The sequence below is a fragment of the Osmerus mordax genome, chromosome 11 (assembly GCF_038355195.1).
Source record: "Osmerus mordax isolate fOsmMor3 chromosome 11, fOsmMor3.pri, whole genome shotgun sequence".
In the NCBI taxonomy this organism is placed as follows: Eukaryota; Metazoa; Chordata; class Actinopteri; order Osmeriformes; family Osmeridae; genus Osmerus; species Osmerus mordax.
In genome coordinates this window covers 16,461,223-16,483,632 of record NC_090060.1, presented here as the reverse complement: position 1 = coordinate 16,483,632, position 22,410 = coordinate 16,461,223, and the positions used below count along the sequence as shown (strand labels likewise).

At 45.1% G+C, this 22,410-nt stretch overlaps 3 protein-coding genes across 3 annotated transcripts; 1 reads left to right on the top strand and 2 right to left on the bottom strand.

Moving 5' to 3' along the window:
* Window positions 1-498: 498 nt before the first annotated feature.
* On the bottom strand, window positions 499-7,319 carry rps6kb1b (ribosomal protein S6 kinase b, polypeptide 1b). Its single transcript, XM_067246393.1, has 15 exons — window positions 7,164-7,319; window positions 5,532-5,575; window positions 5,270-5,390; window positions 5,086-5,154; window positions 4,406-4,553; window positions 4,031-4,088; window positions 3,646-3,746; window positions 3,092-3,182; window positions 2,905-2,995; window positions 2,399-2,506; window positions 2,249-2,311; window positions 1,955-2,032; window positions 1,759-1,866; window positions 1,533-1,645; window positions 499-1,417 (listed from the first exon to the last, which is right to left on the bottom strand). Exons 1-15 carry the CDS (start codon window positions 7,230-7,232, stop codon window positions 1,168-1,170), a joined length of 1,512 nt encoding a protein of 503 aa, XP_067102494.1. The 5' UTR covers window positions 7,233-7,319; the 3' UTR covers window positions 499-1,167.
* A 66-nt stretch (window positions 7,320-7,385) lies between these two features.
* tubd1 (tubulin, delta 1) lies at window positions 7,386-10,975 on the top strand. The gene is made up of 8 exons (XM_067246394.1): window positions 7,386-7,670; window positions 7,770-7,917; window positions 8,024-8,240; window positions 8,439-8,670; window positions 9,057-9,221; window positions 9,688-9,828; window positions 10,315-10,498; window positions 10,692-10,975. Exons 1-8 carry the CDS (start codon window positions 7,520-7,522, stop codon window positions 10,798-10,800), a joined length of 1,347 nt encoding a protein of 448 aa, XP_067102495.1. The 5' UTR covers window positions 7,386-7,519; the 3' UTR covers window positions 10,801-10,975.
* Window positions 10,976-11,860: 885 nt separating this feature from the next.
* LOC136951549 (vacuole membrane protein 1-like) lies at window positions 11,861-22,011 on the bottom strand. The gene is made up of 12 exons (XM_067246012.1): window positions 21,874-22,011; window positions 21,491-21,599; window positions 21,078-21,210; window positions 20,673-20,763; window positions 19,993-20,103; window positions 17,761-17,928; window positions 17,390-17,521; window positions 15,569-15,649; window positions 15,158-15,274; window positions 14,470-14,531; window positions 12,990-13,092; window positions 11,861-12,878 (listed from the first exon to the last, which is right to left on the bottom strand). The coding sequence occupies exons 2-12, from the start codon at window positions 21,567-21,569 to the stop codon at window positions 12,735-12,737; spliced, it is 1,221 nt and encodes a 406-aa protein (XP_067102113.1). The 5' UTR covers window positions 21,570-21,599; window positions 21,874-22,011; the 3' UTR covers window positions 11,861-12,734.
* Window positions 22,012-22,410: the final 399 nt, after the last annotated feature.

Here is a 22,410-nt window from a genome sequence, read left to right as displayed (position 1 = left end):
TGAGTTCCTGATCTTGTTTGACCACAGTAGAACGTCTTCCAGGCAGAGCAAGCTTTACAACGGGTTCTGAAGCCAGAACCAGGCAGAGCTCCTGTGTGATCTGACATTTGACCACAATTGAGAAATATGACAACGGCATGTTACATTCACCCCTGGCAGGTCCTCACTGGTGCTGCGAAGAACAAGAGGAAAAGTAAACCTTTCTAGACAAACACATGCAGGGACAAGAATACAAATCAGTAGTTGGAAACATGAAACTGGTTACATTTACCCAGTTATCCAACCAGAAGTATTCTTACAAGTATGAACAACCATGACAAACTGTTGGTGGCCAAAAGCCCAGATGTTGCATAAACTTTAAACAAGAAGACTCTAAGCTTACAGTGTAATGTACCTCACCGGCCCATACAACTGAATGCTCTGCAGCTCTGGTGTGTATTAAGCACCATAGAAACACAAGTAAAACAGAACATAAGTAAAGAATGTAAAAAGTAAACATTTGCTTTATTTTATTTTATTGAGGCTTGTATTGATCCATCATTGATACATAGCACAGTAGATGCATCCCTTTTGTAAAATACTTAAGACATAAAGCTAACTTCCGATCCCATCCAAATCATCTATTTTCTGATCAATTATCAATAATTCATATGATTTCATTCATACGTAGCAAGGAAGCAGTTGATGAGAAATACTGTAAAATCTTCCAAGATTTTGGCGGAAGCCATAGTTGTCATCATTGTCTAACTCGAAGCACTTTGGATGTCTTACAGACAGACTGCCATTTAGTGTGGATAACTGTGATAAGTCATTTGATGATTCATATTCATCATTCATTTCCTGGTAAAGTGGTATGACAGGGTGTTCATACAAAACGGTCGAAGGTCCAGAGTGATGCCAGATCCCGGAACCCGGGTCCTACTAGGGGTCAGGGTGAGGGTTCAAAGGTCAAGTGAGCCGTGCCGTGGTCTGCGGAGCGGTGCTGGGGCTCAGGCCTCGGAGGACACAACCTCAACCTGACCGCAGGTAGTGTGTGTGTGTGTGTGTGTGTTAGAGTTTCGTAATCTCTAGGGTCCTTTATCATTTTTCTTGAAAAAAAACAAAACAAAAAAAAACAGGAAGAATATCAAGAAAACAAAAGCAAACTATCTCCTCTAAGACGACCGGTCATAGGTTCATGCGTAGATGCTCGGGCCTCTTGGCCATGACTGGGAAGGTCTGCTGTTTGAACTGGGCCTGGTTGGCGCCGGCGGGCTGACGTATAGGCAGGGGGGCCGAGGCCTCGGCGGTTGCCACGACGTCCATCTGCTCCGGCGTGGACACCTCCATGGCCTGCTCCTGTGGGGACTGGAGGGCCGCTGTGCCTGGATGCAGGGGGCCCCGGGGCCAGCCGTCCCCTGATGAGAACTTGATGGGGCTGGGGGGTGGACCAGAGAGGGGACGGTTTGTCAGTACAATCTGGGAAGGCTACATTCCAAGCCAGAATCCCATCACCTAAAGGATCATGTTGTGGTTGAAACTAGGACGCATACCTGACAGGAGTTCTTGGGCTCCCCAGGAACCGCCGGGGAGAGCGGATTTTTGGTTCCAACGAGAACCTCCCCTTGACGTGCTCCAGCACCGACGGAGCCACGTATGTGAAGCCCTGCGGCAGAGGACAAGAAACGTGAGCGCCACACAAAGCGTCTCTGAGAAACCAGAGAAGGTCTCGGGTGATCAGATTCCAGCCTCCTCTTTCCCGGCGGCATGCCTACTAACCAGGAAGGCCTGGTTGGCGCTCTCGCTAAGCGTGGAGTCGTCAGGGCTGTCGACCGGCGTCTGGCTCGTGAACTTGGAGTCGAACTGACTCACATCTTCGGCAGATTGCTGTGGGAAGGAGACGTGAGGTGGGTTAGTGTAACCGGAGTGGATGGTGGGGTCTGAAACAAGAGTAGGGCCAAGCTCAGCTGCTTACAAGGAAAGGCTTGAAAGGAGGCTCCACCTTCCTGGCAAGAAGCTCCTCCCAGTTGATGTGTCTGAAGAAGGGATGGGCCTGAGGGAGAAGGAGAGGAGGATCACAGCCAGGCTCTGGAACACACCCAGCATGAAGACTTCCAACGGCAGATATATGAAGCCGTTTGTGATTTGAAGCCTTAGTGACTTGTGTTGACAGAAACCATAAAAGGTCTGTGTAATACAAGTCCAAGTTTTGAAGTTCCAACTGAGTGAAGTACTGCCTCAAGTCTCAAGTACCCCCCCCCCTTCTCACCTGCACCTCCGTGGCATCTTCTACCCCCGCCCCCAGTCGCGACGAGGCGTTTCTCTTCAGCAACTGAAATAAGAAGACCTCAGAAACATCAGCCAAACCTGACAGCCTGGCCGTGGCGCTCACATAAACGTCTGTAGCGTAGCTTCGTACCCTTTTGAGGAGATCTCTGGCTTCTTGTGTGAGGTAGGGTGGGAGGTTCAACTTGCACTTCAAGATCTTATCGATAGTCTTCTTCCTGTTCTCGCCAGTGAAGGGGGGCTAGATAGCAGAGAGAGAATGACAGGTGGATAGAAAGAGAGTGACAGAGGGGAGGGGGGGGGCAAAGAACCAGAGAGAAGGAGAAAGAAAAGAAGAGATCGTATCCAAAGACTGTGCTCTCTGTACGATTTGACATACTGAACGTCCCCCGTGTGACAACAGATGGCTGAGCGGTGAGGGAATCTGGCTAGTAATCTGAAGGTTGCCAGTTCGATTCCCGGCCGTGCAAAATGACGTTGTGTCCTTGGGCAAGGCACTTCACCCTACCTGCCTCGGGGGAATGTCCCTGTACTTACTGTAAGTCGCTCTGGATAAGAGCGTCTGCTAAATGACTAAATGTAAACAACCGGTATTCCAACCCGGCGCTAAGCAGAGGATAGGGTTAGGGTGGTACTCACGGCTCCTGTCAGCATGTCGTACATGAGCGCGCCGAGGCTCCACCAGTCCACCGCTCGGTTGTGGCCGCTCCTCATGAGGATCTCTGGAGCCCTGCCACAACAACAACAACAACACCGTTTACCTCAGCCATGCTGGCTTCCCAGGGCTGGGAGGACTCGCATGGCAGCTGTGAAGCAGTATGCTTACATGTATTCGATGGTGCCGCAGAAGGTGTGTGTGACTGTGCCGTCATGGATGGACTCCTTGCACAGACCGAAGTCGGTCAGTTTGACGTGACCTGGACACAAGTACATGTACTTACTTTTCGGCACAAAGCAGGAAGTGAATTGGTTTGCACAAAACGTGAATGTTTCGCAGTTCAGTATTTAGAGAAGAATAAAATTACCCCAAAACATCCGTTTATTTGATGTTTATTACATTGTTTAACCCTTGTGTTATCTTCGGGTCATTCTGACCCATCAGTCATTGTGACCCACCTTCGTATTGTGACAAATTTACCTCATACAAAAACAAAGTGAAGCATTTTCTTTTAACTGTCGGGCTGTCTCAGACCCCCCACATTGGAATGGTTAAAAGAAAATTATTTTTATTTGTTTTTGTATTGGGTAAACACAACGATGGTTCGTTTGACCTTTGGGTCATGTGACCCGAAGGCAGCACGAGGGTTAAGAAACACGTACTTGTGAATACAGATATGAAACTGACTGACGCGTGTGAGGGGTCCTCGGGGAGAGCTTTACCGTGGTTGTTGAGCATGATGTTCTCTGGTTTCAGGTCTCTGTAGATGATTCCTTTCTGATGCAGATGGCCCAGCGCCATGGAGATCTCAGCCAGGTAGAAACTAAGGACGACAATCACCACCATGCAGTGTCACAGTTATCAAGGCCTTCGCACACTGGAACTAGCAGCACAAAGACTTTCCTAAATCCCCCCCCCCCTCTCTCTTCATGTGTCCACACCGGAGTAATAAAAAGTACGGTACAGTTAGTTCAAGTTGTCATTTTAACAGCGTGAACCGTCTTAAACTCAACTTCATTATTTAGCTCAGCTTTCTAGACACAGTCCATTAAATGTAATGCAGTAACTTGATTATCATAGTTTCTGATCTTTTAAAACTCTACTCACCAGGCAGTGTCTTCCATGAAAATACCCTCTCTTTCCAACTGCATAAACAGTTCCCCACCTGCAGGCACAACACATCAGCTCAGTTAATTTTTACTGCAAAACAACAACATAACAGGGTGAAATATACATCTGTTCATGTTTACATGCTGGCTAACCATCTTACATTTACATGGTAATCTTAATGATTAAACTACAACATAAATGAACAGTGTACCACGGTCTATTCTGGCCGGTAGCCCCCACCCCGGCAACACCCCCCCCCCACCCCGGCAACACACAGGCAACAGGATAAGTAGTGGAAAGAATGGGTTGTTGTCCATCTCCATCTGAATGGTTTCCTTGGTGTGAGTGTGGCGTGAGGCTGGATTTACTGACCGCTGAGGTACTCCAAGATGAGGTAGAGCTTGCCCCCTGTCTGGAAGGCGTAGATGAGGTCCACGATGAAGGGGTGCTTCACCTCCTCCAGGATGTTCCTCTCTGCCTTGGTGTGAGCCGTGTCTTTAGCGTTGCGCACGATCATGGCCTGGGAGTTCCACCAAGACATCAGACGGTTATCATGTTCAAATATATATATTAGTCACTTAGAACAAGTTAATAGCCTCTGATTTCCGTACTATATCAGCATCTTCTCTGACTGTTCTGATTGTTTATACTGGGCAGCGTGTCTATGCACCTCCTTATTACGTTTTTCTAATTCAAGTTAGTTTAGCGTACAAGCATTAAACGCAAACCAGCAGCAGGACTGTTTCTGCACAGCAGCACGCTAATGGTTTGACACAGTGCCGTAACTGCCAAGCAGATTGTAGCAGAGTAGCACAGACTAACTATCTGATCTGCAAGATCTTACCCAACCACAGCCTCCAAAGACAGTCAATTTACAGAAAGGGCAACATCTTTATCTTTTTGGGACAGTTTATGAGACATAATTGACAGATGCTGACTATGCCAAGTGAACCATCTATTGGTAGATATTCTAAAACTATAATGTATACTTTAAACATTGTTCATTAGTGGTAAATCCTTTACTTAAGACAAAAAAGGATAAAAGTAGATACCTTCTTCAAAACTTTCATTGCAAATATTTTGCCCGATGCTGCTCCAACAACTTTCCGAACTTGAAATACCTACAGAGACCAAACAAAAGTACGTCTTAATGGCCTGTGAAACGGTATTCACATTAATATTGATAATATGAATGAGCGCCATGTTATGAAGTTGTCTATAAATGAAGATGAGTACCTTCCCATAGCCTCCCTTCCCCAACACACGCAGAAGCTCAAAACACTCCGGTCTAATGTTCTCTGTTCCTTGATTGACGTTGTCTTCTGAAATCTCGATCTTTTCACAATCGTCCATATTACTGTGAAAATAGGTTTTACAGCAAAAAAAAGTTTTACTATGTACTCCAAAACTGAGAACACACAAAACTTTGTATGCAATCCAAAGATAGAAATGAAAAAGGTATTCAAAAGCAAACATCCTGTTAAAAGTGGAAACTTACAACTCAAAGCCAGTGCACTGCTCCATGAAGTCGTTGATTTGCGCCTACAACAGAAAACATAGTACATAGTATTTAAAAATGTCTGCCAATCTTAACTCTGGACTCAAGACCTATTGACAGCCACAGGATATAGACTGCTAGCACCAATGGAATCAGTAGCCCCTTATACTGGATAATTACATTATTGTAAAGTTAAAGCTGTATACTTAACCCTCGTGCTGCCTTCGGGTCACATGACCCAAAGGTTCATAACGAACCAATTTTACCCAATACAAAAACAAATAAAAATAATTTTCTTTTAACCATTCCAATGTGGGGGGTCTGAGACAGCCCGACAGTTAAAAGAAAATGCTTCACTTTGTTTTTGTATGAGGTCAATTTGTCGCAATACGACGGTGGGTCACAATGACTGATGGGTCAGAATGACCCGAAGATAACACAAGGGTTAAGTACATCAGAGATGTACATGGGTAGAGAACAAGATCGTCCAGTAGTTGCGAAATCTGATCCATATCAGAGCCTGTTTAAGGATAATTATATGATATAACTATATATAATAATATATCATAATATATAACCTAACAATAATAATAATAATAATATATAATAATAGTATAACCATATTAGACATTCTCTGTCCATATCCTCTAATTAGAACTCTTCTAGCATAGCATCTCTGAGGGTTTTAGGTTATTTTCACTGTGATTGGATGGCAACTCTGAAGCTCTTTGACATTGCTTGCAAATTGGCATGTAACAGTACAGTAGAAATCTGATCCGACTGAAAATATACTTAACTACGTTTAAGGAGCGGACTAGTTTAGGTCCAAAAACCATCATGAGACTCAGAGTTGCAAAATCCTTACAACAGTGATGTGATGCAAGCCATTTAGCAACAACGATTTTTTTGGGTGCAGAACCCATAAAAACCTATTCTGATTCTGATTCTGAACTGTCAACCATAAACATCACGCAATCCATCACTGGGTTTCCATACAAAATATATATATTTTTATGCTGACATCTTTAGTAGATTATCTAAAATGTTTGTTTATCACAAAATTCCGAATATTGAAGTTCCAGACTACTGCAGTATAAGGAAGGCTTCCTTAAATCGAGTCTAATTTAGGATCTCCGACTCCTCACATGGACCTCTCAAACTAGCTAGTCATTACTCCACATTGCACGCGTGCCAAAATAAACTGTTGCACACCAGCAGAGACAAAGCACGCTTCGTTTGTGTTAGCTCGATTTGCTGCAGCTGTCAAGCTAGCTAGCAAAAGACATATAGATAGCTAATGTTAGGTCAATAATCTGTTTAAAACAATGATTTACATGTATGCATACTTTTGTTATTTCATGCATGAGAAAGAAAAGCTTGCAACAACAGCGTGCAAGTGACAGCAATCGAAAGCTTGCACCAGTGACTGACAGATCATGTGAGGTGGTAGTAGGCGACCAAGTTAGCAGGCTACCTAGCTAGTATTGTAGAAACGGGCCTGAAAGCTTCGGCAGTAAACCTAAAACGGGCCTGTAGCTAGTCGAGGAGGGAAGTAGCTTTAAAGCTAGCATGGCTATAAACAGCTGCATCTGAAGCTCGTGCAACCACACCCGACATGATTCTGCTACTCACATCTTCGAGCTCATCGTCGGAGACATTTTCTTCCGGCTGATCCAAATCGATGTCGAACACGCCAGCCATGCCTGCGTTTGGTGAGTCGTTGCTCGCTCAGTCCGTGAGAATATCTCGCGCTCCCCACCTCATGGACAAACACACATCGCCGCCATAACCGGCTACTACAAGGGGCATGCGCACAACTTCACCAACAAGGCAGTCATAGTACTGACCCGCTGGTGTGATGCAGGAAAGGCGCCGATTTCGAGCATTTCGTGCAGACTTTCCTTCAGATGTGAACTTATCTGGAGTCAAATGACGGTTCGCTCTAGGAAGCCCTCACGTACCTGGCGAGTTAATACAAGGCGATAACAATGTCAGTCGTGACATTACAACTTGGACAGTGTGGTAACCAAGTAGGGCACGAGTTGTTTGACGTGATTAGCAACGACGCTAGCGACTGTCAAAGAAAAGTGTACAGTGAATGCAGTCGTGAACGCTTCTTCAATGAGACGACAAATGGAGGTAGGATGACTATTCAGTTCCTTAAAGCATAGCTACACAACGTAGGTGCCGTACTAGTGCTCTTCATTAAAATATCGTTGTCGTTGGGTTCCCCCTCAGACCTGGTGGCACGGGCTGTTCTCATTGACATGGAGACAAAAGTCATCACGCAGAGTGTAGCCAAAGCTGTTAAGTCGGGGAGATGGAGATACGACGACCTGTCTCAATTCAGTCAGAAGCAGGGCTCCGGAAACAACTGGGCCAACGGGTAAGGGTAGAAAGATACCATGACTGACTGAACCATTTTTATCGAGTCTTGTGAGCAAAGACAGGTTGTTGCTGTGTTACTTTCTCATTTGTTTTCATTGTAACAGGTACTGTGTCCACGGCCCTCATCACAAAGAGGTGATGGAAGACCTGGTTCGGAGAGAGGTGGAGCGCTGTGACAGACTAGCAGGGTTCATGGTCATGATGAGTGTGGCGGGGGGCACAGGGTCTGGCGTGGGCACATACGCTACTCAATGTCTCAGAGACGCCTACCCAAACTCATTCATCCTCAATCACCTGACCTGGCCTTATGGCACTGGAGAGGCAAGACACACACTCACTCTCCCTCTCTCTCCCCCCCTTCTCTCTCTCTCTCTCTCTCTCTCTCTCTCTCTCTCTCTCTCTCTCTCTCTCTCTCTTTCTCTTAATGAAGGTTTGAAAAGATCATTCATGTACATTTTGAATCACAAACCTCCATGTATTTATTTTATCATGTACTTCTTGTTGCTGTTGTCTGTGCAGGTGATTGTCCAGAACTACAACTCGGTCCTCACCCTGTCTCACCTCTATCAGCTCTCCGACGCCCTCCTGGTTCACGAGAACGACACAGTGCACAAAATATGCTCGCAGCTCATGAACATCAAACACATATCGTTCGGTGACGTCAACAGAGTCATTGCCCACCAGCTGGGCAGCGTTCTACAGCCTGCTCTCACTGGGGACTCCCACGGCGTCTACGGATGGAATCCCCTGGGTGAGGAGCAGGAAGGGAGACACACATCACACACACACCACTAATCATACACACACATCACACACATACACACCACTCATCACACACATACACACCACTCATCATACACACCACTCATCATACACACACATCACTCATCATACACACACATCACACGCACACACATTTAGTCATTTAGCAGACGCTCTTATCCAGAGCGACTTACAGTAAGTACAGGGACATTCCCCCGAGGCAAGTAGGGTGAAGAGCCTTGCCCAAGGACACAACGTCATTTGACACGGCCGGGAATCGAACTGGCAACCTTCAGATTACTAGCCCGATTCCCTAACCGCTCAGCCACCTGACACCCACGTGAGCAGGGTGTTACTGTGTGTTTTTCTTCCTAGGGGACCTGATGAGCTGCCTGGTGTGTCACCCAGAGTACAAGCTGTTGAGCGTGTCTACCATCCCTCAGATGGCCAGCTCCTCCATGGCCTACAGCGTGTTCTCCTGGCCTGGCCTGCTCAAACACCTGCGACAGATGCTCATAGCAAATGCCAAGATGGAGGAAGGCAAGTCGGACCAGCAAAGCATTAAGCTTAATTTATACCTAGGTCGCCGACACTTTTGAAATGGTCGCCGACGAAAAAAAAAGTGTCGTTCAGGCTGCTGCATTTATACTTCGGCAAACAGTCGCCTGTGCTCAAGGTTCGCGTGACAAACAGAATAATTTTACCGTTACATTCATAGCTATGGTTACATTGTTAACGCTTTGTAGCCTAGGTGATCAATCGGAGAAACTGACAATTAAAAATTTTCACTATGTGACGACATCAGCGCCAGTAGAAATTTCTCCTGGTAGGCGACACTTCTAAGCGACGGTTAAGTGTCGACCGTGATGTCATTTCTGTCGGCGACCTTTTTCAAAAGTGTCTGCGATCTAAGTATAAATTGGGCTTTAGCCTCTAGTAGAGGCCTGTGTGTAAACAGCATGATGATGAAAGTTTTCCTTGTTTTTATGGTTGTGTCCTCTTCAAGGTATTGATTGGCAGGTGCAAGCCCCACTCCTCCCTGGTATGGGTCGTGATAGGTCCAGGAGCCACATGGGGGCGGGCTTTAACACATCTGTGGCAAATCTGCTCATTTTGCGGGGAAAAGACGTGTACAGCGCAGAGACAGGTGAGTAACCTTGACAACAACTAGAGGGCTTAATAAACACAATGCATGTATATAGTATAGTGTATACAGTATACAGCCCGGTGTGTGTGTGTGTATATATATATATTAGGGGTGGGGGAAAAAATCTATTCACATTTGAATCACGATTCAGTCTTCCAGCGTTTCACAAATATAAAAAAATGAATTTGTATTATTTAGTTATTTTTAATTACATTTTATTTTTTATCGCCAAAAAATCGTGAATTGATTTTTAATCGATTCGTGACCCCAAGAATCGATTCGAATCTTGAGGTGTGTGATAGTCTGACTATGAACTGAATACAGAGCATGAAGCTATTCTGACTGGCAGCTGTACACACAGTCATTTATATATACACTGTGTGTACAGCTGCCAGTCAGAATAGCTTCATGCTCTGTATTCAGTTCATAGTCAGACTTGTAGACTGTGACTTCAGGGGCACTACTAAACAGCTTTGTCTTCTGAAGGTGGATTTCAAGAAGCAGCCTTATATTCCCCCTGGCTTCCAGCAGAGGAGGCTTTCAGCACCTGGAAAACACCTGTTCCCTTCAACAGGTACGAGAAGTGTGCTACGCTGGTCAGCAACAGCCAGGCTCTCCTGGGGCCTCTGGACAACATGGTGGGGAAGGCCTGGAACATGTTCGCCTCCAGGTGAGCTTCCAGATCGGAGGAATGAAACGCTTGCTTAATGAACGTCCGTTTTATAAAACCATATACACCTGACTGGACAGTAAACCAACTGCTAGTGGAGGTTCTAAACCTTTTCAGGGGGACGGGGAGCTGGGGCCAGTTGTACTGTTAGAGGGGCCAGTCCCCATAGTAACCCACATTGTGACTTCTGCAGGGCCTACATTCATCAGTACACCAAGTTTGGCATCTCTGAGGAGGATTTCCTTGACAGCTTCACATCTCTGGAACAAGTAATCTCCAGCTACAGTCAGCTGGGATGCTAGCTGGAACAAGTCATCTCCAACTACAGTCAGCTATGATGCTAGCTGCCGGGAAGGATGAGATCACTCATGCTGGGCCAATAAAGGACATGATAACACTTCGAAAAACATGTTTACCCTTCAATGGAGTAATGTAATACCATGTAATTGTGTGTACAGTTACAATAGATCTATAATAATGGGGAATTTTAAGAATATAATTTTGAATGTGTAAATACACACTTGTGAATAATAAACTTTAAAATTGCATTGCTTTTCCTGAATACCATTGGGGTGTCAATATAAAGGTGTAATCAGGAGTTGAGAGTGCGCTGTGTGGAAGATTTAACGATTAGCTGCTTGTCTGAAGAAGCAAGCCTAAAACCGCTCACACAAACTGCACAGAGAGAAGAAATGGATATGCATTTCATATTCTGAGGAAAAAGTCAAAGCCGTCAAATTTATATTACATCCTGGCCAATACTTTATTAAGGACAGCTAAATCAGAGTAACACACACAATAACATTATCAAAGAGCAGCAACACATTCTGGTTCACAACTTTCACAGAATAACTGGCGTTTGAGATGGTCTTTACCCAAAACTTCAGCCAGCTTACAGACTGTTGTTGCCATGATATACAGACAGCCAACACCAGTCTGATAAGCTAGCTGACACGATGGGACAGGTTGGCATTGATGCATACACCTTCAAATAAACCAAGGAATTTAAGAGTTTCCTCTGAACATTCAGTTACAAACACAGGACAATATGAAAGCCTTTGTGAAAATGAAATCCGATTGAAACTGTTTAAATTCCCTTTACAACTTTTGTAATACACATGATTAACACAATTGATTTGTACAACTATGGAGTTCAAACTTAGTATTTACACTTACCTTAGATGTTCCAATCTTCAATAGAGGTTTGAAGCATTGCTTCAGTCTTAATAGTACAATCTAAAAGGTAGTACTTTTGATACAGTGCCACTGAATAAAGTGAGGAAAGATTTACTCAAAAACAATTACTTCCATCATTTTCTGAAATGGGAAAACAAGACAAACTCAGACATGGGAAACGAGAGAAATGATTTAGGCAGTTTATATCCGTTTTGATTAAAGATGCAGTCTAGATGTACAGAATAAAATTACAAGTTAGCCGACTGAAAGTTACAAATGATATTTCCTTTTCCTATTTTTCTGTACTGTTTTGGTTCAAGGTAAGATATTCTCCAGACCATTTACATATACATGTGTATACTGTCAAAAAAATATATTTACAGGATGTGCAAAAACCACCAACACCACGTTGATCTAACTTGATATTGCTATTCTCCTTGACAAATCCTCAAAACTAAAATGACAGATGATCCATAACTGAACAACAAGACAGAACAGAATGAGGAAAATGTAACCCTGAAAACTTTCTCACCAACATACAAATCCAGTCCACACATAGGTATGACCCAAAATCCAACTATACCATAACAAAATTAAATAAAAGTCAAGTTGAGCGGTTAAGAACTGTGTTCAATGGTAGAAGGACCCACTCCCCGTTGCATAAGGCCTTGCAGTCTCTATATAACCGACGACAGGATGCAAACTAAATTCTGTTGACATCCAGCTGCAACTGGAACTTTCTAGTTACTGAAAGGGTTAATTAAATTAATATCCTAGTAAGACTTACACACGCCACCATTGATCAACCGATTAACCAAGCACACTAGAACACACAGATGAGGGAAGAAAACAACAAAAGATGTGTAAGGACAAACGCACATCCTCCAGAGAACGCACTCAGTGCTGGTTCCGCACATATGGCTCCTTTCAGGATGAAAAGGGGTGAGGTTTTTAGTTTTGTGTGGGCCGGGTTGAGCAGGACCAGGAACCGACCCAGGGCCAGGGCTGGGCCCAGACCCAGGGCCAGCCCCCCAGCAGTACAGACAGTTGTCCAGTCTTATCACTTGGTTTTCTCCTCAGAGTACCTTTGCTGCTGCAGCCTCTTGGCATAGCTCTGTGCCATGGAGTTGATGATGGAGCAGACAAAATAGCACACCATCACCAGCACCACCTTCTCAAACACCCACGACAGCCAGTTTTCACCCTGCACAACCAGACAGTGGACACAGCAGGCACACACGTTACAACTGGCATCCCAGATAAAACAGACCCTTAAAGACTCCCTTTCCCCCGGTGCTGCTGAGTGAGAGCTTACCGCGGGTGTGCCTTCTCCAGCCTGGTGGTGTAGCTTGCTCCTCTGAGCCTCCAGGTACTCACTGAAGGGCTTCTGTAGAGCCGGACCCACCCTGGGCACAGACCTGCCCGCACCACACAGAAGAGAGGAGAGAGAGAGAAACACATTATACATCATTAAGTACTTACCGCTGTCTTTTCACATGGTAGAAAAGGGGCTTTGTAGAGCACCAAATCCCAGCAGTAAAGGCTAAACAGCGTAGTTCTATTCTCAGTAGATAGTGTCCCAGTTGCTAAAAGTAGCTATGTGTAGCTGGTGCTGTCCCAGGCAGGGGGCCTACACCTGTGTTGCCTGGGCAGCACAGGAGCAGTGAAGTGAGCCAGTGCTTGTCTTCTCTCTTCTTATATCTCCCTCAAGTCCCTATAGGAACCGGGCTGGGCCTATTAACCAGGAAGTGACTCTTCATGCTGTCATCACAGCCTTTCTCGGCAAGAGCGGGCGTGTTCAATATGACTCCATATATGGGATGCAGAGACAGGGATCGTTTCAGTGAGAGGGCAAGGGCAGCTCATATAACAATGGCCCTTACTCTGCTAGCTAGCTAGCTTCATCATCATCATGTATAGGCGTGCAGCAAACAAAGTACTCAGACAGTAAACAGTACTATGATTCTAAGAGCTGATGATAGAGAACACAAATTTTGAACACAAATTTTACACTAATCATACAGTTGAATACTGGTTTGGGGAGATGGTTGATTTTGAACAAAGGCCTGCGAAGAGTTGTTGAAGCCTGAGATAGCCTCGACTGACTCAGCCTGCCTTAGCCACATACACACACTGGGGAAATCACACTTCCGACCTCAGCTTCTAAGCACCACAAAAACACTTCACAACGAGTCACACCTGCCTCTACCCGTACTACCACAAGACTCCGCAAACTGACTCCTGAAACCAGGATCATAAACGTGCTGTAAATGAATATATCTGTACCAGACGTGTTCAAGTTTGGCTTGAGATAAGTATCGACATGAGAAGCCAGATAGGACCTAAACAGTTAAAGAAAAGCTGCTGATTGAAGATTGTACTCTTTGCTAGTTTTAAGGATGTAGAGAGGGATGTTTTATTTGTCTTTGGGACATCCTGTAGCTCTTGAGTTTCCTGTTGGTTAAGAGGGGATTCTGGTTCAGTCAGAGCCATACTGTCATGAGTCAGAACAAACATTCCATCAAAGAGCCTCACACGCTTAGCTATCAATGGAGGGGAATGCAAGCAAGGGAAATACCCTTCCAGGAAAAAGCAAACATGCAAACAGGCACACACTCACCTCACTGTGAGGAGCCTCATCATCATGGTAGTGTTTCACAAACGGGAATGATTTTTCAATCATCAATCTGATTTCAAATGAGGTCTAACAAACCACACAGAGGAAGGATGCTGAATCTGCAAAACCTTTCTTCTCTCTCTCTCTCTCCCTCTCTCACACACATACACTTACTCACCCAATCAGAGACACCATCTGCTCCACTATGTGCTTGCTGAACGTTATGATAACAAACAGTTTCTGTGGGAGAGAGAGAGAATGGAGACGAATGAGTCAACGGTGAGTATTGATCCCCCCCTGCCAGCACCCTACTGTGAGAACCTGAGTCCAGGACAGCACAGAGGTGGGGGATGAAGGCCTGCTTTGAAACCCATGACTCATGCCCCCTACCCTGCTCTTACCCCCAAACCCCCCGTCTGACAATAACATGATGCGGGAGGTCCAAGAGGGAGAGATGCAGACCCCCCACACCACCCTTTCATCCCCTGAAGGGACGTGGTGAGATCACCACTGGCTAGTACGACTAAGGAGGGAGTGATTGGTCTGGTTACCACCGCGATTCACGAGGACACAGTGAGTCTTGCACCGTCTAGGCAAGGGTTAGTCACTGTGGTAGACTCAACAATGAAGACAGCCCATAATTAGTTGTTCAGAGCTGGTAAGCAAATAAAAGAAAACATGCCATTAAGTAATCATCTAGCTTTTCCTTTCATCTCAAGGGTCCTTTATGTGCAAAGCCCACATTAAGCATGCCCAGGAAACACAGGTACTTCAAAGGGATTGTTTACCAAAACAAACAACAACAAAAGTTATTTCAAAATAGGATTATTTGTCTGTGTGTGCCCACAGTGGACTACAATTCCCACCTGTATGTGCATCTTGATGATGGCTTTGCCAATCAGCGTGGCTCCAAAGAAGGTCCAGAAGGGAACCAGGAAGTGCCCACATGTGATGCCCGCCAGATCAAACAGAGGGTTGGGGATCTGTAAAGGGAAGATGACACCTTCTAAATGAAACCGTAAAAGTGGGCCTGTGCAGAAGCTGGATGCCAAAGCCTTCAGGATTTTTTTTTTGTAATTTAGCAGACGCTCTTATCCAGAGCGACTTACAGTAAATACAGGGACATTCCCCCCGAGGCAAGTAGGGTGAAGTGCCTTGCCCAAGGACACAACGTCATTTTGCACAGCCGGGAATCGAACCTGTAACCTTCAGATTACGAGTCTGACTCCCTAACCGCTCAGGCACCTGACTCCAGCCTTCAGGATGTGTGGACTTACTGAAGCGCAGGCAAGGATACCGAAGAATCCTACTTTCTGCACCATGTTCTGGACACCCAGTTTGGCTCTGGTGACAATGTCCTGAAATCAGAAGGCATGAAACAGATCAGTATCAGAGTTCTTCATAAAATGTGATCAAAAAGCACTGATGCAGGTCGAGTTCCTGAAAAAAAGATGCTTGACAAGACAAAAGGGGTACATCAATACAGCTTGGATATTCATTTGAGTTCTCTCTCTTGGGGTAGGCCTAATGCAAGCTCCATGGCACAGGGGAATTGAGCTAGTTTGGGGGTAGGCAACCCTGGTCCTCGAGAGCTGCTGTCCTGCATGTCTTAGATGTTTCCCTGCTCCAGCACACCTGGTTCAAATGAATGGGTTGTTATCAAGCTCTGTGGAAGCCGGGTAACGACCATTCATCTGCCTACCCCTGAGCTAGTTTGATCCCCTTTGTGGGGGGGTGGGAAGGGTGTGGGGGGTGAGTAGGGAGGGTTAGGGGGTTAGAAAGAGTGTGTGTGTGTGTGGGGGGGGGGTTGGTATGGTTTTATGGTGAAGATCAGACCTATAATTAATTTGAGTAATTTATTCATTCTGATCAAATCTACTCTAATCTGAGCCAAAATCTACTCTAATCTCTGAGTTTAATACATTTAACCCGATCCCAACATTGTACACACAACCATTGGTTAACATTCCCCAAAAATGCCTCCAGGGAGAATTTGACTGTTCCCCAAAGAGCTTGAGACATGACGGTGACCAACTTATTCATTTCACATCCTGCTGAGTAGGAGTGTGGAGATGGTCAGCCGTGCATGACTTGAGAATGACAAGCTGGAGCAGGATATGGCATTAGGCTGATGTTGAGTCAGCATGTGAAACGAGAGCTAGGTTGTCATGTGAGGGAGGAGAACTGTCCTTCAACTGGATTCACAAAGGATGGAGAGGAGCAAGAAAGACAGAGGAAGGAAAAGAGAAGGATGATTAAAGGGGAGACGGGTTCTTGGTGACTCACTCCATGGAGCTTACTGGAAATGGGGAGGGACTTTCACTGAAGACATGTGGCACACGGTGGCCAATCACAGTTCAGAGACAGATGTCAGAGGCGATGGACAGAAGGACTGGGCTACGATCTTGGAATATAAGTAGGTTAGGGACAGCACGCGAGTAGAGACTTGATGACCAGTGAAAGAATGTTCCAGACTAAGGACAAAAGAGCTCTACCAAAAAGCCGATGGAGGCTCGGTCAGTGTTACGCCACAGGGAGAAACTGATGAAATTGAGGGAGTCTGATGAAAGCAGGGAGGCTATTTGCCAATTCTGACTGACTAGGAAAGGGATTTGTCAGGAGATTAGTGAGACTAGCGGCCAATTTGAACGGTGGGAGGAAAGTTCTGTATTACGACATATATAATGTGTTCACACCAAACGCGAAGAAATTATTCGCGCGAATGAAGCAAATTTTTGCTTTGCGTTCATTTGTGTTTATTCACACAAATAGCAGTTTTTTTCCGTCGTCAACCATGTCCGAAATTACGAGTATAAACAAATACGAAGTAGTGTCGTATAGCAGAGGACGCCCACAGACGGCTACAATACTCTTGCCCTCCATTTCTTCTAAAACGTCAATGACATCTCAACATTGATAAACCTTCGCGACACAGCGTCCCATGAACATATTCAACTCAATGAAAGAAGCAATGGACGAGCCTCATTCGCGCGATTTCGCATGTTTGCATTGATTTTCACATGTAATCCCACCGCGCCAATAATTCGCTTGGCGTTCGGTGTGAACACAGAAGGACAGAGCGGAGTGGTCATCCTCACCTGGGCTGTCTCTGCCTGCTCCAGCATCTCCTCAAACTCCTCGTAGTCTTCATCGTCCGGGTCCGCCCCTGACAGCCTTGCCGCCCTGGCCATGAAGTAGGGGGGCAGCTCCCCGATAGCCGTGCCTGCTCCCTGGGGAGATTAACAACCAGGGGGGTCATTTCTGGTTCCCTTACCATTACTAACCACCATTGCTTCTGCCTCAAGTATGGAGCATTACTAGTTCCTTTGAACAAGCTAAAAAAACAAAACAAGTATGTCTGAATTTAAATTGAATTTCTAATTCTAATCTTAAACTCAGGGCCTAGTAATGCATCAAAATGTGGGGCGAGGCAGACTGACTGAAGAGGGCAGAGTGGATGTTTACTCACCCACATGCAGGCCTCCAGGCGGACCTTGGAGATGATGGACCAGAGGGAGATGCTGCCCTCCACACCCCCCTCCTGGGGACAGATGATCTGGTCTGGGTAGGGGGGCTCCGGGAAGTCTGTGGAACCACACTCGTACGCCGCCAGGGTGACCGATGCTATGTGAGGACCCTGAGGGAGAGAAGGGGGGCAGGGGTAGAAAGACAGAGGTTGGTTTTCACTTTAGAGCAAAAGACAGACAGACAGACACTCAAACACGCACACTGAATCACCACAGAACCCTTGACAGTGTGGTATGCAGCACCATTCATCAGCGACTGGAGCTTAGCCACCTGGCTTCATTAGCAATCGGGGCACCTGAAACCACAACATAGACCTCCCATTATACCTTATTGAATTCACTGTGACAGGAGACAGACAGCTCCCGATTACTCAGCGATGATTACCTCCGAGGGGGAGAAAGCACACTGGGGAGTCTGCTATTCACTACCTGGCTTCAAAATGTCCCAATCACTGCTTTTCCTTTGAGTACAAAAGTGCACACATTTCGTCGTTGTTGGTCGGTGTTGCTAGCAAGTCGAAACAGATCCTTCTCATTAGGATTACTGTGAAACAATTCTGTTCTCAGAGGTTAGAAACATCTGTGTTCATCTAGTAGATCTGTAGATCCTTCTTGAAGAATTCCATTTCAAACCAGTTCAAAAACAACCAGACTTCCACAAATTCCATGAATCATCATAAAGTTATGCTGCTAACCTTCAGAACAGACCCATGATATCATCCTTGTTCTATGGGACTCCTTGAGGCAAGGCACTTCACCCTACTTGCCTCTGGGAGAATGTCCCTGTACTTACTGTAAGTCGCTCTGGATAAGAGCATCTGCTAAATGACTAAATGTAAATGATACACAATCCATTCCTCGAGCGTAACTCTACCAGGGCAGATGTGGTCCAGGACCCCTGCAGCCGAGGGGTTTTCCAGACCCCTGACCTCACCTCTGACTAGGCGGTGTAAAGGCTTTCTTTTTGTTGCAGACAACTCAGGCAAGGAAGGTTAGAATGGAGCATTTCAGTTAAGTACATTCTATATGGTTGTTTTAAGTTATCATAAGCTAATGGCCCTATTGATGATAGAGGGATAGCAAATTATCCAGTAACATGTGAGTGTCACTGCGAAAGTGTCACTATTTTGGAAGCACAATTCAAGATAGATGTAATATTGTAAACGATGACCGAGCAGTAAGGAAATCTGTCGCTCTAATCGAGTTGGGAGATGAGGGGAAAGAGATGAGGTCACAGGCTCCTGTAAGTGAGGTGACACGTCATGAGATCAGCCCTAGAAACAACAGGCTTCCGAAAGCCACATCTCCGATCGGTTGGTTGACACAATTTCAGAAACTATTGTGGCACGACAGCGATGGCACCACAAATGGCAACGGCTTCTGAAAGTGGCCTCGCATCGTGTAGACTTGTGGAAAAAATTGCTGACAGTCTCTGGTTTACTAGTTCGACCATACAAAAGCCGACACAATCACACAAAAGTGTGCCCTTCAGCAGAATCACTTCCCACTGCTCCCAAAGCTCCATTTCACCACAACAAAGACCTATGTCACAATGCCACTCACTCACAAGTGACCTAACCATAGGAACAGTCACCATGTGACTGTGGTAAGTGACTGAATCCAACTTTACTTCAGATCAATGCGGGGGGTATAAATTATTAAGTAGTTATGGGGGAGTTTGATGCTAACCATAAGACGCTGTGTGGATGACAAATGAGGCTTCTGGGAGCTGGCCAGAACCCATGCGATGATGTCATTGAGAGATAACCCAAGACACAGCATGTTCTTCTTAATCAAAGAGGACAAAGGAGCCGTGAACTACGGACTACACAGCCTACGTCATGAAACAAAGAGTATCAGAAACTAAGGAATAATAATGAATGATGTGTTAAACTGCAACATTTAATTCCACAAAGATATGAACTTGCTAGACCCCTTAAAAAACACACATCAGCCACACTATAAGTATGTACTCCTCCACAGAGTATGTACTCCTCCACAGAGTGTGTACTCCTCCACAGAGTGTGTACTCCTCCACAGAGTGTGTACTCCTCCACAGAGTGTGTACTCCTCCACAGAGTGTGTACTCCTCCACAGAGTATGTACTCCTCCACAGAGTGTGTACTCCTCCACAGAGTTTGTGTACCCCTCCAGGTGTCACAGTGTCACCTCACCAGGTAGAGCAGGAAGGTGTGCAGGCCGGTGCCCAGACCTACGGAGGACAGGATGCCCAGACCCACCCAGTAGGCACACCACAGGAACCTCTTCTCCAGGTGCTGCACGTGCTACAGATGAGGAGGACATATATTTAACCCTTTAGAACACACCCTCATCCGTGATTTGCTCTGTGTTCACAGCGCCATGCTATCACACATTGTGCGCCTACCTAATTTAGTTACGCTGGGGTTACAGTTGGATATTTCAGAACTTGCTAAAATGTTAAATATGTCGGTTGGAACTTGAGTAAAAATGGTGTAAAGTACAAGGTCAAAGTATGTCTCCTGAGGATTTAGGTGACTGTAACTTAGGACGAACGCTACAAACTCTAACATTGTAGGCCTAATTTATTACCTCATACAGTATATATTTAAAATTGTGCATCATTAAATCAATCTAACCGTCTCTTCAGATTCCAAACACGTTTCCTGTTCAATGAAACAGCTCATTGAGCAACTGTATTTCCTTTGGCAACCTTTCATCTGTGAATATCCAGGCATATATCTGCTGATCTGAATATCCAGTGACTTATCTTTAACCTTTAAACATTTTCCTCTGGGTTAATAGAAGTAGAGTTGACTATGAGCACTAGACAGAACTAATCAGTGACAGAGGGCTTGTTTGTTTTTGTCCTCACCTTCTGATGAGCTCCCTCTATGGAGTACGCCACTGAGAACAGCGAACACAACACCAGGAAAAGGAACACTGACCCCTTTCGCCGCCATAACCTAGAACGAGGAGAGGGGGAAGGAGGAGGAAGTTGACATAAGGTTGCGGTTAGACAGGTTTATAATCTGTGTTTTCTTCCGTGTATGTGATAGAGAACTCAGATGTGCAACAACACGTGACTGACAGAGTTCGCAACGGTGGCCGTTTTCCCAGATTAATAAGTTAGCTGGAACCATGACAGTTTCCCAACATTTCCCCTTATCCTAACCCAAGGCATGGTGCCTGTTCACACACACTACTTGGTACATGATTTCACAACAATGTGGTGATCATGACATAGTTGTTATAACAACAGTAACGTGAGAGCACTTACTTTAACGTCCACTCCTTCAGTGTGATGAGGGTTTCCAGTAGGAAGTAGTTCAGTGTGACCACTGGTCTCCTCCACAACACCAGGGACAGGCGTTCCTCTCTGTCCTTGTGTCTCCTCTCGCTAACTGATGAGTCTGGAAGCACAGGGACATGCTCATTTACAAACACAATGGTGGTGTCAAGGGACAAAGGTGGAGGGGCCACAGGTAACATTAGCAAGTCGGTCATAGTCGTTGACAAAATATGGCATGCAGTATAGGTGTGATATCAATCTCGAGACCTTTGGTCCTTGAACCCTTGGTTATGTGGCAATGGACAACCAATGTATTTTAATCTTCTTAAAAAATGTAGAGTACATAGGATGCCCATAGGGGTGGAAAATGTACATGTTGTGAAGTCATCTACAAAACCAACCTGTGAAATTTCCATTGTGCTTCTGTTTGCCTCCTACTCGCTTCTGTGGTTGTTCGCAACTAGCTCCATTGGCTGCCATCTCATTTACTGACCTGCTGGAACAGGTGACCTGTAGGACATCATCAGAAATGCTGTTGGCTTTAATGTTTTAGCTCATCTACTCTGCGGCAATGTATTGACTCCGTGTAAGTAGATTCTAAAACAGGGTCTTGTTGATTGTCTAATACTAAATGCTGCGAAATGATGCGATATCATGGAACATCTTGCACATGCTAACCGGTTAGGTCGCTATGCTAGCTAGCTAGCAGTGGTTAAGATATCTAGCTAAATAGCCAATAGGTAGGAAGTAGGGTGGAAGTCATCGTGATTTAGCAATGGATTACCTGGCTTTTGATGAGTTGTGATAAAACTAGCTGTCAAAACGGAGTACACAACCAAGAAACAGACCATAGGCAGATTACGTTTTTAAGAGACTAAGCTAAGAATGAATTGAACTGTCATACTTTCCTCATTTGACCCGGAAGAACAAGATTTGTTTCAGTCTGGATTTACATGAAAATTATAAAAGTCCTTCTGAGACAAGTAGATTGTGTAAAAGAAATGTGTCAGTATTTAATTAAATCATTTTGATCAGGATATGATTGATATATATTGGACTTTTATAGATAACAAATAAAAAAGTCTAAAACACCACCCAATACTACTACCGTTTTAACGATAATCTTTGGAGGACTCTAATTTTGAAAGCATTTAGGATGGTCCAATCAGGGGTTCACAGGTTTACTAAGAACACTTACATTACAATAAATAATGTGTATTTTTATACTTCGACGTTTTGTTATTTTTGTCCTTTTCCCCCTACCACTACCTGGACATATTATTACATATGATAGGTGACGACAGGAAAACATGACTGAATG

Excerpts from the sequence above, each read along its gene's own strand:
- rps6kb1b (XM_067246393.1), bottom strand. The coding sequence starts at position 7,232 with ATGGCTGGCGTGTTCGACATCGATTTGGATCAGCCGGAAGAAAATGTC. Across the intron at positions 5,155-5,269 it reads GGAAGGGAGGCTATGGGAAG|GTATTTCAAGTTCGGAAAGT; the intron begins GTACTCATCTTC and ends TGGTCTCTGTAG. Across the intron at positions 3,747-4,030 it reads TTCATGGAAGACACTGCCTG|TTTCTACCTGGCTGAGATCT; the intron begins GTGAGTAGAGTT and ends TGTCGTCCTTAG.
- LOC136951549 (XM_067246012.1), bottom strand. The coding sequence starts at position 21,569 with ATGGCAGCCAATGGAGCTAGTTGCGAACAACCACAGAAGCGAGTAGGA. Across the intron at positions 20,104-20,672 it reads TAGAGGGAGCTCATCAGAAG|CACGTGCAGCACCTGGAGAA; the intron begins GTGAGGACAAAA and ends CCTCATCTGTAG. Across the intron at positions 14,532-15,157 it reads TCATCAAGATGCACATACAG|AAACTGTTTGTTATCATAAC; the intron begins GTGGGAATTGTA and ends TCTCTCCCACAG.
- tubd1 (XM_067246394.1), top strand. The coding sequence starts at position 7,520 with ATGTCAGTCGTGACATTACAACTTGGACAGTGTGGTAACCAAGTAGGG. Across the intron at positions 8,241-8,438 it reads GGCCTTATGGCACTGGAGAG|GTGATTGTCCAGAACTACAA; the intron begins GCAAGACACACA and ends TTGTCTGTGCAG. Across the intron at positions 8,671-9,056 it reads CTACGGATGGAATCCCCTGG|GGGACCTGATGAGCTGCCTG; the intron begins GTGAGGAGCAGG and ends TTTTCTTCCTAG.